The 20,757-nt window shown below is 48.1% G+C and overlaps 1 protein-coding gene across 1 annotated transcript; it reads left to right on the forward strand.

The window, feature by feature from the left end:
• The first annotated feature begins 1,966 nt into the window (after nt 1-1,966).
• LOC146009577 (membrane-spanning 4-domains subfamily A member 4A-like) lies at nt 1,967-20,111 on the forward strand. Its single transcript, XM_083150022.1, has 5 exons — nt 1,967-2,043; nt 15,740-16,024; nt 16,802-16,912; nt 18,643-18,699; nt 19,950-20,111. The coding sequence occupies exons 2-5, from the start codon at nt 15,752-15,754 to the stop codon at nt 20,109-20,111; spliced, it is 603 nt and encodes a 200-aa protein (XP_083006148.1). The 5' UTR covers nt 1,967-2,043; nt 15,740-15,751.
• The last annotated feature ends 646 nt before the right edge of the window (nt 20,112-20,757 follow it).

Raw genomic sequence — 20,757 nt, forward strand, 5'->3', positions numbered from 1 at the left:
CAGGTACACCATGGTTAGAGAATAGGAAAGCTGTGGCAGGGCACCTACCGGGGTATGAGGCAGCTGCTTCTTCCCCAGCGCTTCACCTTGGATTAGCGATTGTCCTATAGGTGGGTGTTGATAGGGAAGTGAGCGTGGCTCAATTATCCACTGTGTGTATAGTGAACGTAGGGGATATCTGCTTTCCTAGTCTCCCACATCTTGGTTACTGTTTTGTAGGCCTGCAATTGCAGGAATTTTGTTGGTGTGGGTTCCATTAGGATGAGAGTATCCAGAAGGTGAGTATAGGTAACTAAGTGTGTTAGATATTGGGTGACAGATATATTGAGGGTATATGCTGCTGCGTCCTAGGTATTAATATAATATTGGTGGGGAGTGAGTGATATCCCTCTCACCCTGTATCACCCAAGAAAAAGAATATAGTTTTTATTTGAAGACGTAATTATTGATCTAGCCACCAGAGGGCCACTTGGCCTTAGTGGGGTGACCATAAAAAAGTTAATTAACAAGGTGTACCTGATGATAGTTAGTATTCTAAGACAGGAGTGAGATAGGGTGAAGAGAGGGGCCCTGCCGTGCACAGCAGGGACTCAAGACGGACCGCTTCGCCTGTTGGCTGCTTCAGTGTGTGAGCTGTATATGATGTACAGTATATGATGTATGATGAGCTGGATATGATGTACAGTGTGATGAGCTGGATATGACATATGTTGTGCTGGATGTAATGTATGGTGAGCTGGATACAACGTATGATGAGCTGGATAGCAGTGCATTCAAAGATGCACATAAATGCCTCTATATAATCTGATGTCCATTTTGGCAGCACCTCTCGCTCCTGCCTACCTTTATTTATCTCCACCAATTCCTCATGCAGCAAATTTCTTCCAAGTCAAGGGCCTTGTGGCATGCCCCCGTCTCTCTGTAAATAAGCCGGCCCCAGTTTCTTGTTAGTTGGGCAACCAAGCAGACCTGCTCTGCTAGCCTCAGTTTCTTTGTGAGACAGGACTAGTCCACCAGGCCATCAAACCTTCTAGCAAACGTATGGCCTTGATGTCTATCTGTGGGATTTTGTTGCCTACAGTGGTGGTTTGGAGGTTCTGGGTGGCTTGTGGGGTCTGAGGCTCTGGGGGCCTTTTTCTACACCCCTGCCTGGACCTGCATATACTTGTCTGCTGTCCCATTACTGCTTTCTTCATTGAAAATGTCCCTTCCAAAATGTCCTCCACCACAAGGAGACAGTTATTAAGGATGCCAGAGGAGGTGGTAGCTATTTTGGGAGGGACATTTGTAATGGGAGGCTGAAGGGGAGGGGGGGGGGGGGGTAGTGTGTATTTGACCAGTAGCACATGTGAGCAGGAATCCCCTGACAGGTACCATAAGTGGGGGCATCTGTATATTTTCTGGTGGTCTGTGTACTAAAGGGGAGAACTGGTCCATGGCTCTCCATAATTTGCATATAAACATAAACAGTGACCTTGTAGCCTCTGTGTCACTACTTCAGATGGTTGTGTCATTTTCCTATCATCAAGTTTTACAGTTTCTTTTGTTAATATGTAACTTGCAGGCGTTATAAAATAGGGGAGGAGCCAGATATTATTAGTGCATAGAATACTTTAGATTATATGATTAATCAGGGAACCCGTCTCAGGTACAGTACACTGTGACTTCTCCATGCTCTGTTAGACAACGTATTGTACAGTACAGGGGACAGGAAACGGCTACCGGTAACTGATATCTGTAATATGATGTTATAGGATTGTAATATTCATATATGGACAATGGTCTTTGGTATATTACAGCGCACTTTGGTTATTTGCCGTTAAATCAACTGAATCTATGGATGAAGCCGATGATTAGAGCAGGTTACCGCATACAGCAAGTGCAGGGGTCTATTAGGTTGCCTGTCACAGTAGGTTATATGGCGTTATAATGGTGTGTGGTGAGCTGTGTTTCTTCTGTGTGATTTCAGTGCCTGTGATTCATTACTAGCAGCTGCTGCGGAATCTGGGGGACACTTCTCATTTACCACATTTGGAAACACAGGTAACACATTGTTTCTTACAAATTACAGTATCTATCTATATTATTATTAACAGTTTCTTACATAGCGCACACATATTCCGCAGCGCTGTACAGAGAATGTCATATTAGTCCCTGCCCCAGTGGAGCTTACAATCTATATTCCCTACCACATGTATACACACTCATTAATTCTAGGGTTTATTTGTTGGGAGCCAATTAGCCTACCCATGGCCATCTTAACAGCAGTGTGGGCCCCTGGGCAAAGCAATGCACCGGGCCCTTACCCATTCTCCCCTCCTAGGGGTGGGGGGTGCTATCAGCAGCAGCTTTGATGTCCCACTGTTGGCAGGGGGTGCTCTATCTTCCATTCAACATGTAGGACCTGGAGCAGTAACTTCTGCTAATTACTCCTTTATTGCACAAGTGGTGGGAGGGAGAACACTAACGTGTGTAAGGGGGCACTGAGCTGAATGAAGGGTCCCTTGTAAATGACTTCCAGGGAGGTAGGGGGTGTTTTATACGTAGGGGAGGGTTGGATAATGGAGTGGGCTTAATATTCGTCATTTTCCGGTGGAAGGGCAGCTTGTTTGACTGCAGATATCGCCATTATCTGGAAATAGATTTCTTAGCCTTCAATAGTATAAAAACCTAGAGTCCCAACTTTCAGGAGGTGCTGGGGACTTGGGGATCAGAGATCAGGAGCCAGAGCAATCCATTGACAAAATTATAAAACTGTACACCAGACGTTTGGAGCTGGAGCAGGGACCTGCTGCTGGAAGGCTGATATCTCTGGTTCTGGGCAAGATAGAGACAAACCTCTAGTGTCAACAGAAAGGGGAGAGCCCCAGCTTTTGGAATATACTCTCAGAAAAACTCTAAGTCAGAGAGAACCTGAGAAATATGACTGGGAAGTGCAATTAACAGGTCGGATGTGGACTGCTGCTTTGAAGTTGGATATCTCCAGTTCCACAGGGCCGATTTTAAAAATTCTGGTATCCCTGGAAAAAGGGGATCCTCAGCTATCAGCATAGGGCCCTTATACACTTGGGCCCCCTGGGCAAGTGCCCATTAAGCCCATACGAAAAGACGGCCCTGAGCCTACCAGTATACTTTTGGATTGTGGGAGGAAACCGGAGTACCCAGAGGAAACCCACACAAGTACGGGGAGAATATACAAACTCCGCACAGTTAGGGCCATGGTGGGAATAGAACCCATGACCTCAGTGCTGTGAGGCAGTAATGCTAACCATTACACCATCACTACTGATATATATATTCTCGCCTCTATGAGGTGAAGTACTGCCAGTGACTCCTTTGTGTGCTAAAAATATGTCATAACAGAAAGTGAAAGCAATTTTTGCAGGGACACTGATCTGTTTCAAACTTGCCGGATATGTGGAGAGCGGGAGCTGTGAATAACAGAGATTGGAGGTAGGAGCAGATAGGGACTGGGGGTGGGGTGGAGAGTTTGTGGGCTAAAAGCTTTCACAGCTCAAAGTGAAAGTAAAACTGTCACAGCGCAAAGCGGAAAGTAAATAGCAGAAGCCGTCATTTTGACGGGCTTTTAACTAGTATATTAATAAGTCCTTGGGGGCTGTTTATCTTAATACTGGGTCCTACTTCTAAACCCAGATGCTATCGCTTGGCAAATGCAGCAAATGTAGGCAAAAGATTTCGGTGTGCGGTCTTTGGGTAGACAATGTCTAGGTCGACAGTCACTAAGGTTGAACCCTTGAGATGCTCGACATACCCAAGGTCGACATTAACACAAGCTCATTTATTTTAGCACAGATTTCCTATTGAATGGAAAGTATCACTGACACAGGAGATACCATCTCTTTAAAAGAAAGGAGAGACCGTTACTGTACCAACTCTAATGATATAAACAGTAATCGTAATTCCAATAGATAAAGTTTATGATGTAGACAATAAAAAAGAGAAATAAAAATCAGCTATGTCAGTAAGAATGAACTGGTGTACAACGTCAGACGTCAGACACTTAAGGCCGCTCAAATAAATCGTTTGAGCTGCTTTCAGCAGGAAAGTCGCTCAGCGTGTGCAGGGCAGTGATGAGCGGTGAGCACTGATGCGCACTCCTGCATCATTGTGTGGTGGCCGGCGTACGACGGGAGAGACCTCCCCTTACCTCGTGTCTTCGAAGGCGATTCAGGTTCGGCGTGCCCCCAGTTTCCGGTGGACAGGAGATAGACGCTTCAATGAAAGGGACACGTGTTGGTAGAACAACTCAGATTTATTGCAGGTTAGTTTCGGATTCAGACCACTGACCCCCTCGGCTGGGCGGTAGGTGAAAGAATAAGGCACAATAATGACACAACAAATAATTGTGCAACCTAATGTCGGCACGTAGGGATAAGAGAATACGATACCATCGACACAATACTACCTTCTACAGATAACACGGCGAGCCGCTGGCTAACAGTGACGAAACATCAATAAATCAGATTATACAGGTTTCCGCTGACCTAGATTGGCCGCAGTCACTTCCTGTGTTCTTAGTACCGTGTGGCCTATAATGGGTCAAACACCCCCGCTTAAATATTATCACTGAACCGCTGGGTGCCACCGGTACTACCAACACTGAAGTTCTCTTCCGGACTCACGACCCATGTCATGCATGAATTCTCCACATTAAATACATACCACCACATATAACCAACACAGTAATGAATAATTTTGATTAACTGGTGCACCAGGATCCCCCTTTTATCAACTACCCGAGGTGACGTCACCATTTATATATCATTCAGTCTCGGCCGACCCGTGCACAGGGCGAATAGGAATGTCAATCCTGGGGTTTACTCTGTAATACTTAGGGTCTCTATGATTCCTTTTGAGCAGGACTGCAGAATTACTAAATCCGGCCACAAGGTGGCACTGTCTCCTCGCACATGTGGAAGTCTCTGTAACACCTGTACTTTGTACAGGATACGGACTGTGGGGCAGGATGCAACTCCAAGAAAGCTGTCCTATGCAACTTGCCAGTTCCTCCGAATGAAAGGGATGTCCCTTTTGCCCGGCGCTGAGGTGAGACCGGGTCCCTTGGACACTGAACTGTGTGACCCGCGGGTTTAGGGTCTGAGGGAATGCTGGGTAGTGGCTTTGGTCAGTGGAGGTACTCCGAATAAGCCTTGCTGTGGGGAGCTAGTCACGCGGGCACCAGGGGCTGGGTAATGGCTACCTGTAAGTATGGGGGGTGACAGTCGGTACCTGGAGGCTGGTCACTGGCGCAGGCTCCCGCCCGTCACGACCTCCGGCTCCATGCGTCAGGTCCCCTCTTGGCTCTTCCCGATGGGTGGCTTCTCTCTTGGCGGGGCTCACTAGTGGGGGTGCCACAGCCGCAGCGTTGCCCCACTCAGTGCGTCGCCGTCCGCCTTGCTGGTCTCCCTGGAGCGCTGGCGCTTTTCTGGCGCCGGGACTTCGCTCGGCAGGTACCGGGGCTTCTCCTCCTCTCCGGGCGTCGGGACTCCTCTTCCTGACGTCACACGCCGGCGGCCGGCTCTATCAGAGTTCTCCGGCGCTCCGTTCTCCCTCCGCTCACTCCTTCTCTCTGCTGCTGACCGGGTCCTCCCCCACACTCGTACCTCCAATCGGGCCTCTCCTAGGCCTGTCAGTCATTTCCACGGCGCGAAACCCCGGGGAGAAATTAACCCCGTGCATGCTGCGCCAGGGATGCTGCTGACATTAACCCCCTCACGTCCAGAGAAGGGGGATGTGGGGTTTGGACAGTTCTGGGGCACCACATTCACCCCCGGTTTAATGGATGCGTGTCCCCGCGCATCATAACACAACGAATAATTGTTCTTGACGATCACATGACATTTATATTGGTAACAATGACAGTGCTTTACATTTCACAGTACATACACAACAGGTTATGGGAAGGTATCTAATCCTGGTACCGCCGGGGAAGTGTACCCCGAGTACTCCTTTCGGAGCGCCTTAGCATAGGCTCGGGGGCCACCTCCTCGGCCGTGCGTAACTCAACTGGCGGCCTAGGCTGGGTTTGCCGTGGCATAATGGACCAGCCCACCGTCATTAATAGCTCGAGAGGGTCAGTGGGCAGCGGAGGCGAGAGGACCGCTTCACTCTTCGGCTCTTCATCCCCACCATCCTTTGGTGCTTCTTTTAGCTTCCGATCCTGTCTTAGGCGGAGCCTATGCTGACTTCTATGGGCCGATGCTGGAGGGGCGCCGTCGAACTCCGAGGTCTGGCCACCCGCCACTATTAACATGGATTCAACTGCGCTCGAGTTCAGCCCCCGTTTTGAGTTCACTTCGGTATGTGACCGCTTTCTCCTCGTTGGTTCGCTCTGTACTCGAACCCGTGAACTCTGTTGGCCACATCCGTACGCTTTCCCGTTACTTCTTCCTCCCCCATCTTCTGTCCCTTCGGGGTACACACCACTCCGTTGGGGCGGATCTTTCGGGGGGTAGTACCGTGGATGACTTCTACGGCTTGGGTAATTCCAACGGCGCTCTCTTCTCGCGGCATATCGGGTGCCTCTGACTGGAACGCCACCAGGGCCAGTGACGTCGACTGCCCGGAGGCCCTTTCTTCCTCTGATGACGTCGAACTCCACCGGCTCCCCGGCTTCGAGGGTTCTGTAAAGATCTCTCGCATTCTTCTTTGGGATAGCTGTGAAGTGGACGAAGACATCCCTTTCTGTATCAGCACAATTGATAAAACCGTACCCCCGTTGTACATGGAACCAGACCACCCTTCCCTGGTTCTTTACGCGGGCTGGAGGGTAACGATCCGATGTGGCAGGTAATTCGCTTGCACCTATGTAGCATTGTCTGCCGTAGCAAGCCTGCCTATCTTCTGGGGCTGGACCTAAACTTCCCGTCCTCCCCGGGGTTCGGCCCTCGACCTCGGGGTGTTGGGGTTTAAATCTTCGTTCTGGTTGCCGTCTCTCTCTGTGCTTCCGACCTCCTGGCTTCGGTAGTACGTTGGACGTCTCTGCCCATCCAACCACTCGGGAGGCGGCCGTCCATACTCTCGGGGCGGTTCCCACCTACTTCGGGCTGGCCTTTGTCTTTCGGTTCTCCATCTTGGTTCTACATAGCTCGGTGCTGGTGTACTTGCCAACCGACGCATTTCTCTCTGCATCTCCGCCATCCCAACGGCCAGTTCCTCCATTTGTTTCTGGAGCGTCTGCATCGCGCCTCTGTCGGGCTGCTGGCCACCTTGCACCGCCAAGCCTTGGGTCCGTTTTGCCCTGTCAGTGGAACTGGCTGTGGCTCCGGTTGAGTTCGCTCCTTCTTTGAAGCTGATAAGTTCTGGATACTCCTCTTCCCTATTTTTAGGGTTACCAATGATAGCGAGGGCAGCCGTCTTGAAGTCCCGGAAGGTCTTGCCAGGTATCTGCGACCTCAGCAGCCGTAACTGGACCTTGACATTTTCTTGGGCCACCCCTTCGACAAATTGAACCGTTAAGGCCTCGTCAGCGTTTCGCACCTCCTCCGGGTCCACTGCTTGGATAGCCTTTAACGTCTCCTGTAGGCTCAGGGCGTAGTCCCGTAGGGACTCACTTGGCTGTTGCTTGCGAGCATACAATTTCATCTTCAGCTCAGGGATGGTCTTCGTTTCAAATGTCATGAAGATTTTCTTTAGCATGTCTGTCGCACTTTTTCTATCTTCTGTTGACCATGAGGCCACTTCTCTGCGCGCCGATCCAGTCAGCTGCCCCATCAGCATTTCCACCTTCTGCCGTTCGCTAGGCTTATACATCCGGAACGTGGATTCTATGTTGTTCCTGAAGTCCGCAAATGAGGTTTTCTGTAGCTGGTCATCGTCTCCGCTATAGGTCAGGAGCCACGGGGCTCCGAAATAGTACGGTAGGGTGATGGCCGCGGCCGGTGTCGCATCTTCTGCGTCTTGAACGTTCTGTTCTTGATTCTGTGGGTTTGGCGGCTGTGCCGCCCCTCCACCTTGTTGCTGTTCCATCTTTCACCAAGCTGTCACTCTCCTGATGAACCCGGATCCTGTTCGTTGTGACGCCAAAAGAGATGTGGTGGCCGGCGTAGGACGGGAGAGACCTCCCCTTACCTCGTGTCTTCGAAGGCGATTCAGGTTCGGCGTGCCCCCAGTTTCCGGTGGACAGGAGATAGACGCTTCAATGAAAGGGACACGTGTTGGTAGAACAACTCAGATTTATTGCAGGTTAGTTTCGGATTCAGACCACTGACCCCCTCGGCTGGGCGGTAGGTGAAAGAATAAGGCACAATAATGACACAACAAATAATTGTGCAACCTAATGTCGGCACGTAGGGATAAGAGAATACGATACCATCGACACAATACTACCTTCTACAGATAACACGGCGAGCCGCTGGCTAACAGTGACGAAACATCAATAAATCAGATTATACAGGTTTCCGCTGACCTAGATTGGCCGCAGTCACTTCCTGTGTTCTTAGTACCGTGTGGCCTATAATGGGTCAAACACCCCCGCTTAAATATTATCACTGAACCGCTGGGTGCCACCGGTACTACCAACACTGAAGTTCTCTTCCGGACTCACGACCCATGTCATGCATGAATTCTCCACATTAAATACATACCACCACAATTGCTGCCCCGGCCGCGAGGGAGTCACAGCATCCTGCATTGGAAAGCCGTCCACCCCGGGGGGCAAATCATTCAAATTGGCAAAAAAACGCTGTCGGACCTTTAAGATTTAAAAAACTTTTTATAAAAGGAACCAAACAAACATACATCAATACAAACCATTATGTTACATATTACATCCTGTGGTCGATTCAGACCTGTTCTTAAGGGTACGTATTCCGTCCCATTTCCGAAGGTGGACACGGAAAAGGTCAAAATGAGTTTTTCACATTTTTTCTCCAAATCAGGTGGATTTTGATACTTTACTATCCAAGTGGACATAGAGTTAGATTATGGTAGCGTGCCCGAAGCAAGGGGCCGTGGTACATGGTGTTGAGGTCGACGTATGTCAACATAGACATCCCAAATAAAGTGAAAAACTCATGCCCACCTTTTCTATGTTGACCAATTTCTTGTGCCAACCTTTAGACCTAGACATCTTTTACATGTGTCAGTCTATGGCCTGACAACCAATTTTGGTCGACCTTTTACTGTCAACCTTTTTACTGTGGACCCCATGACCCATACCCCTGGGTAACTATAGTATATAGGATTATATTTCTAAGCCATGTAAAAAAGCAATCAACTGGGCAAAACCATACTGTACTGCAAGGGGGCAGATGTAACATGTGCAGAGAGAGAGATATAGATTCAGGTGGGCTGTATGGTGGCCTATTCTGGGATTGGGATTGGCAGGATCCCGGCATTTTGCCCCCAAATTTACAGGATTTCAATCCTGGGATTGCATTTTCGGTACACTTTCAGCAGTCTAATGCCGGGCAGCATCTGAGCACTCGCTCAGACGCTGCCTGGCTTCTCCCGTCCCCGGCTGTGCAGCTCTGCGCAGCATGACGAGGTCACAGGTCACCCTGCGTAGGCCGCACAGCTGCACCGAGCCTATGTCTCCCACCTGCCTGGCTCCCGGATTGCACCTGGCCGCACTCGCCTGGCTCCCGGCCGCACCGGCATATGTAATTAAATATGTTTGGCGTCTGGTGCACATAAACAATATAAATGGATAAGTTCCCTTTGCATGGTCTTAGAACAGGGTTGCCGACTTTGTTATTCTCCTCTCCGGGAGAAGCCCGGAGAGGAGAGTTTCAGCACCCACTCAGGGGGCGGGGCTTAAGCGTGACATCACTAAGCCCCACCCCTATGATGCTAAACCAGTAAATTTACGGCTCTCCGTGGAGGGGGCGTGGCTAAAATGACGCGATTGTGTCATTTTAGCTCCGCCCCCTCCTCTGAGACCCGAGGATTTCGGCATTTTAATGCCGCGATCCAGGGGACAGCGGGGGTGCCCCCTGAATCCGGGAGGGTTGCCCACCCTTCCGGGGGCCGGGAGAGGGGACCCGATTTTCGGGAGACTCCCGGAAATTCCGGGAGGGTCGGCAACCCTGTCTTAGAATGTTTATCTAACTACTATTTTGGGCGGGATGAACTAAATGCAAAATGCAGTCAAAACTTTGAACATTTAAATTTTTAGAGGATTGACCGCATTCCCCATGTGCACAAAACCCCAGAAAGTAAAACTATCAAGAGTTTGTACCCGACCGGCATTTACATATAACATATTTATAAATGGCATTGCCTTATTGAAGCCTATGAGCTACTTTTTGCTTCCTCCCAGTGTGCCCCGGGCTCTGTACAGCATCTATTCCCAGAGGCGGCGGGACAGGGGGCAGGGCCAGCAGCTTTCATAGCGCTATTAGCACCTTTTAGAACCGAAATAGAACTCTCTCTTCTTAGTAAATTTCCCCCTACTACTTTAGTAGCATTCCTCCCAACTTCTTGGGAGCCGGAGGAGGGACAGGGGACTGCGCGCCCCAGGCGCGCCGGAAAAATTCGGGGGCGTGGCCTAATTTCTGTGAGCCTCTAGCCATGCGCACAGCATTTATTCCCTCCCCGCTGCTCAGCAGCCGACAGGGGGTACTCCCAACAGCCCCCCTTGCCGCGGGACACTGCCGGCCGCGGGAGGGATGCGGGAATGACCCCAAAAACCGGGACATTCCCGCTGTTTTCGGGACTGTTGGGAGGTATGTAGTAGCAGTGTACTAATAAATAAAAAAATGCTGGTGGGGTTTAAAGGTCGACAGACAATAGGTTGACAAGGTGAAAAAGGTTGACATGGTCAAAAGGCCGACATGAAAAAGGTTGACTTGACTACCATCCACTAGGGCATGGAGGGAGAATAAAATAGCATGGTGAGTGCAGCGAGGGGACGCGGTACACTTAGACAGTGTCCATGTCGACCTATGTCGACATAGACACCCTAAAAACATTAAAAACTCATGTCGACCTTTTGGATGTTGACCTTTTGACCATGTCGACCTTTTACCTGTCGACCTTTTGACCCTGTCAACCTTTTGACTGTTGACCTTTGGACGCTGTTGACATTTTCAATGTCCACCTTTAGATCCTGTTGAACTTTTGACCCCGTTGACCTTGTGACTGTCGACCATTAGTGGTCGACCATATGATTGTAGAGGTCTATTGTAGACACTGTAGATGTTTTATACCATAACCCGGCGAACGCCTCAGTGACTGCGCAAGTCGCCAAGGCGCGCGCACAGCGGTCCTGCGTATGCGTATATTAGTATACGCGCATGTGCAGAGCAAAAACATTGGTCCCCGGTGCAAATACGCCGTTGACGAAACTTACCTGAATCAGGCCCACCGTATCAGCCAATCAACCGCTAACTTTAGATTTTTCCCAGTGTGCGCAGTCTGTGCGTAGCCCAGGACATACTCGCTGGCTGCGATAGAAGCAGTCGGAATGGGGCCACAGCTGAGGTCTCACGATTTCCCCTAAACCCCTGGGCACCCCTGGGGTTTTCCCTGACACTCCCAAAAAAACGGACAGTTACCACCCCCAAACACCGGCTTCCTGTCAATCAACTTGCGTATGGCCAATGATCAAAACAGTAGCAGGATTTTATCGCAGACGACCTCGCGCATGTGTACTATCGGCCGTATGCATGCACTGTCTATTGATCATCGGCCGGCCTGCGAATTCGCAGCCTGCGATCAGGTCTGAATTAGGCCCAATGTACTAAAGAAGTACATTATGCTTGGTGTATAATAATGGTGTATAGTAATGAGTTCCACGTCACTGGGGCAGGATAATGGCTATTTTTTATTTATTAATACAGATAAGTTGTTATTGTAACATAAGTTCATAGGTTCAATATAATTATGACTGATTAATAACTCATTAAACACTACAACATGACAGCGCACTAGCACACCCATTAACTGAGCCATTCTTTTACAATGTACTGGCTATGAATACAACCATTAACCCTTCGAGTGCCAAGGGAATTTGTCAAAATTGGTGTGAAAATTTTTCTAGGGGCAATACAGATGGGGCCGTTCTCTCCCTTGCCACCAGCGCACCATATTACAGTATCTGGTGGCTGCTGGCCAGGGGCGAATGTGGGCGCATAAGCATCTCACAGGCTGACGTGTCCATTGCTGCGAATTGACTCGGCCGTATTTGCATCTATTTATACTAAAAGAACAGTCGCTGTGGGCGGCGCTGGCGCTTTTTGCGGATATTTTGAGGATCGCTCACAGCATCGTTGGTACTCAAAGGGATAAGGCACTTGCTTCGAAATACCTACATGAGATCACGCTCTATAAACAGTAAACTGTTTAGCCCCATACACACGGAGCATTTCTAGCCAGAATTGCGGGGGATATGGTCGCACGACCAGCCCAGCAGCGGTGCTCCTCCGACCAGCTGCTTCCTCCAGCAGTGTCTCGTTTCCTTCAGTGACTTTCGGTGGTCGCTGATGAAAACGGGACACTTACCAATTTGGTCTCTGAGCGATATATATCGCTCAGTGACCGATCGCTCCGTGTGTACGAAGCTTTTGCATAAAAAAAAAAAAATCTGTTAAAAGTAAACATGCCAATATGAGCTTGGACACGCATCAAAAAAGGTCCAACAGGTTCACACGTGGTCAAAATGGTCCAATTTAAGAGTTTTTTGGGGGCTAATCTTATGGACCTGGTTTCTACAGCCCTGCTGAGGTCTTGGAGATTGTATGTTCTCCCGTGTTCCCTGGGGTTTCCCTGGTGTGCTCTGTTTTGCTCCCACAATCCAAAAACAAACTGATGGTTAATTGGTTTCTGCTAAAACAAAAAAAAAAAAAAAAAAAAAATAACATTCACGTATAATATATGAGCTTCTGTGTGACACAGAGTGTGTACAAGTGGTAGGGGAAATAGATTGTAAGTTCCTTTGGGGGCAAGAACCATTGTGAATGACTCAAAATGTACTGTATATACAATTGTCACAATGTATATTATTTTTCTAATTGTCTATGAGGAATAATGCAGCCCACACACGTGCCGATGCCGGCGGTGCGATGCTGTACGATGGGGTGCGCGCTCCCGCGGCACCTCATCGTACAGTACAAAAAGTATGTGCTGCACATACTTTTTGTACTAGCTTTTTCTAGCACAGCATCGCATGCACATCGTATGCACAAGGCATACGATGCGATGCTGTGTGTGCTAGATAAGCCCACAACGCACGCTGGAATCGGTGCGTGTGTGGGCTGCATAAGAATGAAAAAATAAGGCTGAAACTGGACATAAAACATGGCACTGACTCAGACCTACTGTATTTAGATTTAGATTTATTTCAGCTTGCTTTGACATTTACATTTTTAGTTCATTTCTAGGTGCACAAGTGATAAAACTCATTGGGGCAGATGTATTAAGCCTTAACAAGAGATAAATGCAAGGGTGATGTGGAGAGATAAACGTCCAGCCAATCACCTGCTAACTGACTTTTTTCAAAAACAGCCTGTAACATGGCAGTTAGGATGTGATGTGATTGATGTTTATCTCTCTTGATGGACCAGATGCACTAAGCTTGAAAAATGATACAATGGAGAGTGATAAACCACCAACCAATCAGCTCCTACCTGCCATGTCACAGGCTGTGTTTGAAAAATGACAGGTAGGAGCTGATTGGTTGGTTGTTTATCACTCTCCATTTTATCACTTTTCAAGCTTAGTACATCTCGCCCTATCACCCTTGCCTTTATCTCTTGTTAACCCCTTGAGTGGTGGGTTTTGCTGGGGCAGGACAAACCTACCAGGGCAGGTTTATCCTGCCCCAGCAAAACCCACCACAGAAAGCTGGAAGGCGCAACCCCCCCTCCCCTCCGCTCCAGTGTTAGTACGCGGGAGCTTCTCTGCTGCCGCTCTCACCCCTCTCCTCAGCCGCCTGTCACATTCTGCAGTGACGTTGGCGGCAGGCTGGGGGATGTTCGCGGCTCGGGAGGACTCGGGTTACTGAACTGTCCCGAGTCCCCCCGAGCCGCCCCGAACATCCCCGAGCCTGCCGCCGACGTCACTACAGGTCAGATAATTGGCAGCGGGGAAGCTCCGGCGTACGATCGCCGTGTACGCCGGAGCAGAGGGACCTGGGGGGGCCAACAAGAGGGGTGGGGGGGGGGTGACTAAGGGGAGGACCCCTAAGGTAGTGCGCCAGTGTTGCTCCGATGGAGACACCACTGACGCGCACCTACATAGTGGTATGCCCGGAAATTTTCTGGGACAGACCGCAGCGGCAACGCAGCTGAGCCCGGAAAATCTCCGGGCATACCACTTAAGTGGTTTAAGGCTTAATACATCTGCCCCAAAGTGTAATGGTGCTCCAGCCAATCAGCTGCCAGCTGTCGTATTTCAAACACATAGGGGTAAAATTACTAAGATGGGAGTTCTATTGAAGATGGGATGTTGTCCATAGCAACAAATAAGATTATATCTATTATCTTCTAGTAGGTGCTAAATAAATAAGTAGATTCTGATTGGATAACATTCCATCTTCAAAAGAACTCTTAGCAAATTTAACCAAACTCTATGAAGGATATAAAACTGAATGTGATGGAATGAGATATACACTGTGGTGTCTAGGAGAGCCCAGAGCAACACCAGTCCTCATCTATTAGGAGACCCAGATCACTCTCCTACTATCCCTGTGAGGCCTGCAAATGCCCCAAATCAATACCTGACCTAAGGAATGAATATATATATATACATTTCTTGAAGGCAAAAGTTAGTATCAAAACACATTGAGGCAACTCTGCTAAAACAGGAATCCCCCTCCATACTGTGCACCAAGCACATGTCCAAATTGTTAGACCAAAATACCCTCCATAATGTGAAAAACAAAACCCAACCATAAATGGCCTCAAGTCCCCAACCAAGATGTCTACCAATGTCGGCGCATGCAGTGCCATCTTGATAAGGGAGAAGTGAACCAGAAGAGAAGTGGCCCATGGCAACCAATCAGCTGCTCTGTATAATTTTATAATATGCAAATTATAGATGTTACCTCAGTGATGATTGGTTGCCATGGGCCACTTCTCCACTGGCTCACTTCTCCCTTATCAAGATGGCACTGTGCATGTGAGGACATCGGTAGACATCTTGGTTGGGGACCATTTGTGGTTGGGTTGTGTTGTTTCCACATTGTGGACGGTATTTTGGTCTAACAATTTGAACATGTGCTTGGTGCTTATCACTGCTTCATACATCTACCCCACAGCCACTGACTGGTGACCTGTATTCTCCACTCAAGCTCTGCTTCATGCAGAGTCTGTGTATGCATTACTATGAGTCTGGCTCACTGCACCTTAAAGAAGATAATAGATACAATCTGATTGGTTGCCCACAGCAACATCCTATCTTCAATAGAACTCCCATCTTAGTAAATAAACCGCTCTAAGTATAAGCAAACCCAGGGTAAGTAACCTCAGGGCATCTTCTGTTTAATATTAACTGGCATAGCCACGCCCACTTTGCAGGCCACACCCCTCTTTACAGGGGACCAGAGTTGCTCTCTTCTCCCCTGACCACCTGAACACACATATTCCAACAATTACTCCTTGTCCCCAATGCTTCAATTGAGCATGGAGCCTCATTACATAGTCCCAGTGCTTAGCCAGTCAAGTTGCTTCAGGTTTGTAACTTGGGCCGGCTTAATACTGAATGTTTCTGTTTCATTTTTTTTAGTCTTGTTTCCTCTCGGCTTTTAGACCTAAAGTACTTGTTCTCTTGTTGCCAGTAAGCCCCCAACATGAATGAAGACAACAGAGACACCAACATAGCACATGCCCCTCCTGCTGCTTCCCAGATGAATTACCCCCATACGGATCAACAATGGACTCGCCCTCCAGATGCCCCCGTGTATAATGCCCCTCCTGGTGCTCAGATGTGGAATGTTCCTCCTGGACAGCAGTTTGCTTACCCTACTGTCCCTCAGCAGTGGAATGGGATTGCTGCGCCACAGATTGCACAGTCACCCGCGTTCCATCAGGAATTTCTCAAGGGTAAACCAAAGGCTCTGGGGGTAAGATTACGTGATCTTTTATTCCCTCCCAATTTTTCAGGGCGGGGCCAAATCGCAGAAGAACGGCCAGCATAAAAGTAAGTCCAGGCATACTTTTATCTGTGAAGACAGGAAATATCTCTTCTGTGCACATCTGCTTCCATGGAAGTTTGGGGATTTGAGCGGCGGGGTGGGAGTGGGTTTGGTGGGGTGGCGTTTATCTGCTTGTTAGGTAACAAATAAACACAGCCTAGCAAGCAGGTCTGAATGACCCCCATACAGGGGCGGATTAAGCCTTCGGGGGGCTTTAGTCAGTAGGGCCCCCTCCCACTTATCATTACTGGCCACAAACTGCACAGGAGAATATTACACTGTCAAAACACGGAGTAAAACCAGTATAAACTTGGTCAATGGGTAACTGCAGGTGGGCGAGGGGGATTAAAACATTAAAAGCCTCTGTACCTTACTCTGTAGGAGCCCTGAAAGGCTCAGCGCTGCCTATAATTAAAAACCCTCCCATGATAAGGCCGCTGCTGCTGCTGTCCTCCATGGGCCTGAGAAGCATATGATGAGCTCCACCAAGCAGAGCTCGGCACAAGCCCAAATTTTTTTTTTTAAATACATGCCAAACACAGGGGGCCTCTAGATAGAGGGGGGCAGAGGGGCACTGACCCCCTGTGCCCCTCCCTTAATCTGGTCCTTCCCCCATAGTGGGGCTTAATAAGGCTTCAATATGAATAATTAAAGAGATAAGTGAAGACACCTTTATTCTTACAATCATCTTTGTTTCATCCTTAGATCACCCTGATTGTGCTGGGAATCTTACACATTGCTCTAGGAATTGGCGTGTATTTCACTGCATCCTATCTAAACATACTTAGTGGAATCCCATTCTGGGGCGCTGTGTTTGTAAGTACTGTCATAATACCAGCATAGAGCGTCTTTCCTTGATTTTTGTTAAGTATAAGAGAATACTGTATGTACCCTCTACTGAGGATTCTATGGAAATTATAAGTCAAAGGGGGTTATTCAATGCGTGCCAAGATTAGCCATCCATTCAATGCGGCCATTTCCGCAATCTGCTTTGTGGAAAAAATGAAATACACGTGGTTTCGACAATTCACGTGGAATTTCGACTGTTGTAAATGCTCAGAAATTTCTTAATCAACATTGAATACCCCCCAAAAAATTCCATGTCTGGTCATGGTACCTAACATATCTTCTAATACTGTATACTGTATACTGCAGAGTTTTGTACCTTCTAATGTTTACATTGTATTTAAAAAAACAGTAGGCGGGGGGGGGTGTAATAGGGTAAAGCGGGCAATTCCAGAAGCCACGAGAAAGGATAGTTCTAAAAGGGTGAATTCCATAGTTTGCGATGCGATGCGATCGCACCCGATTTTGCATTGAAATGCATCAGAATGCATTGAAATGTGTATTAAACTTGTGAAATGCCCCCAAATGCCATTTTTCATAGTGCACCACCCCCACTATCAACGTCAACCCGAAGCGTGGCGAGCGCAGCGAGCCCGCGAGGGGCGGCGGTACGCGTCCTACGACCTTTTCATACCCCCACTATCCACGTCGGCGTGGAGTTGAGAATAGAATAGTGTGGCGAGCGCAGCGAGCCACCGAGCCCGAAGCGTGGCGAGCGCAGCGAGCCCCGCGAGGGGACGCGGATACCTGTGAAGCCCGCGAGGGGACGCGGATACCTGTGAAGCCCGCGAGGGGACGCGTATAGCTGTGAAGCCCGCGAGGGGACGCGTATAGCTGTGAAGGTATCCGCATCCCTTCGCAGGGCTCGCTGCGCTCGCCACGCTTTGGGCTCGGTGGCTCGCCACACTATTCTATTCTCAACACCACGCCGACGTGGATAGTGGGGGTATGAAAAGGTCGTAGGACGCGTACCGCCGCCGCTCGCCACGCTTTGGGTTGACGTTGATAGTGGGGGTGGTGCACTATGAAAAATGGCATTTGGGGGCATTTCACAAGTTTAATACACATTTCAATGCAAAATCGGGTGCGATCGCATCGCATCGGATGCCATCGTATGGCATCCGATGCGATCGCATACGATTTTTGAGCTAAAATGCTCAAAAATCGGTAAAACATTGTATTGCATCGTATGCCATCGTATGCCACTACATATGGCATACGATGCCATGCGATGGCATACGATTTTTGAGCAAAAATGCTCAAAAATCGGTAAAACATCGCATCGCATGCCATCGTATGCCACTACATATGGCATACGATGCCATGCGATGGCATACGATTTTTGAGCAAAAATGCTCAAAAATCGGTAAAACATCGCATCGCATGCCATCGTATGCCACTACATATGGCATGCGATGCGATGCGATTTTTAGCATACGATCTGCATACGATGCAGGTCGTGGGAGCCGTGATACTCCACAAGTACCTTTATGTTTTGTTTTTTTAATCCCGGGATTTAAAAATTGGCCCAGGATTGGTCTCCCTCGTCCCATGTGATAAATTATAAATCACATTTAGTGCAGCACACAAGAGTTCATGTGCAACTGTAAATGATTCCCATAGAGTTCAATGCAGCTCCTTATTGAATAATATACAGTAGCTCGGCTTCTGACTTGTTGCACGGTTATTATATTTTGCAGTACATCATTGCGGGATCTCTGTCAGTTGCTGGTCACTCTAGAGCTTCCGTGTGCCTGGTGAGTTCATGGATAACCAAGTACAGTATACAGCAGGAGATTGTTTCGCAAATGAACCCAATGTGCAATTTTTTCAAGCGATTATCTGCAATCAGATACTTTTTATTGTGTGTTGCACCCAGCCCTCGGTTTGCTTTTGCCCTCGTTAAGTTGAACTTTTATGACTTGTTAATCTATTATTGGAGATTACTTAAATTGGACTGTGTACCCGATGTATCCACTTTAATTGGAAAGTGTAAATGACACTCTAAATGACAAGTTCATGTGGGCTCGGAAGAACGCCAACTAGACAATGCCGTAAATAGGGCTCTATGTTCATGTAGGGATGGACATCGTTGCCTTTGCCATCGATGTTTGCCATTGATGGCAAAAGTGCAACTGGCAATCGATGGTGCATAACTATGCAACGGATGACCATCAATGTTTTTACATATTGACAGTCATCAATTTTCTTGCCTGTGGGCCAATCAGAATATGGGGGCGGGGCTTCATGGGTGTCCTGGGAGGAGCTATGCTCCGTGTCCCAGGAAAAGCAAAACAAAACTATTTGTTTAAGCTTGACATCGATGGTGGGAAACTGTCTGGTTCTCCCCCATCAATGGCAAAAGTATTCAGCATCGGCCATAAGCCATCGATGTTTTCTCATCATCGATGGCCACCCCTATGTTCATGACTATGTCCCATGGTAAAGGGGAGGGGTGCAGTTGGGAGTTCTGGCCATGCGCCCACAGCAGTGAAATGGAGGCGTGGTCTCATGATGGCGGCAATGATGCTAAACATTGCCCCCTTTTTGGGAGGCCACGCCCCTTTTCATATGTGATACATTTCTGGTATACAGGCGAAAATAACCTGTGTCTTTAAATGGGCAGCTTAACGCCCAGTAAGGCCAGTGCTGGCCAAGACTTGGACATACTGTAATCAGAGGTTTCTAAACCATTACAGTCCATGTTTTAAGCACACTCATGCTTGTGCCCAGGTGGTTCAACTAAATAGACGTCAGCCAACCACCAACAGGTCCGTTTTATATGGATGTCTTTAATCATCCACAGGTGCGTTGTTCTATTCTGCTGGGTCAGTAATTATCCCGCCAACTTCTACAAGACAGTTATCCTTAAAACATGGCATGCTGGGAAAATTAAGTTGAGAACCCCTGTCATAGACCATTATTGTAGACACATCAAAAAGGAGACGAGCAATGTTATTGATGAGTATTAGATTTTTAATTATTATGCAATTTTTTTATTTTACAGGTCAAAGGATCCCTTGCCTTGAACATCATAACAACAGTTGTCAGTGTTTTGGGGCTCATACTTACCATTATCGATTTCTCATTCGATTATTATTATTTTTTGGACTGCAGATATTATTACTGCGAATCTTTGTTTGTAAGTGTTATTCAGCACAGACAATAGTTTCACTTCATTTCTTTTTTACTATGAAACAGATACAGGGGTATAGAAGTTATGTTTATTCTTGAATAGTATATCAGAGCAGGATGGGAAACTTCCCACTCAGCATGTCAGGTGAGCCAAATACACTTAACCTTACCATACCCAGTTGCTTGGAGAGTTCTGGAAACACCCCCAAAATGATGTTACAGGGGGCCCTGCAGCGAGACCCCATTCCTCCACCTCTCCATCTTTGGCCCCACCCCCTTTTCATATACATTTGCGCCTTCCACCACAGCAGGTACTGCGAAAGTTGGGAGGTTTGGTCATGTTGCCCTTTTTAAACAAAGGTATGCGTCAGTCAAAAACACATATTAAGGTTTACCATATTATCCATTTAAACTGGGTCACCCACGGATGACACAGGTTCTAAGGCTACTTAAAACCAGGTGAGATACAAGCTTGAGGTTAGCCATTACCATTTTGTTTTTTCAATTACATAAATGACAAATTAAACCCAGGAGTAGAACCCAGGACCTGCCACACTGGAGGCGGACACCTTACTGATAGAGCTATTTGCTCCTGCGTGCTCAGCCTGCAGATCTAACTATATGAAGCTACTCGCAGCTAAACATTAAAATAGTAAAAATTATCGTGCAGGAGCAAATTG

The sequence above is a fragment of the Crinia signifera genome, chromosome 6 (genome assembly GCF_055691185.1).
Source record: "Crinia signifera chromosome 6, ASM5569118v1, whole genome shotgun sequence".
Classification (NCBI taxonomy): Eukaryota; Metazoa; Chordata; class Amphibia; order Anura; family Myobatrachidae; genus Crinia; species Crinia signifera.

Excerpts from the sequence above, each read along its gene's own strand:
- LOC146009577 (XM_083150022.1), top strand. The coding sequence starts at position 15,752 with ATGAATGAAGACAACAGAGACACCAACATAGCACATGCCCCTCCTGCT. Across the intron at positions 16,025-16,801 it reads GTAAACCAAAGGCTCTGGGG|ATCACCCTGATTGTGCTGGG; the intron begins GTAAGATTACGT and ends TTTCATCCTTAG. Across the intron at positions 18,700-19,949 it reads CTAGAGCTTCCGTGTGCCTG|GTCAAAGGATCCCTTGCCTT; the intron begins GTGAGTTCATGG and ends TTTATTTTACAG.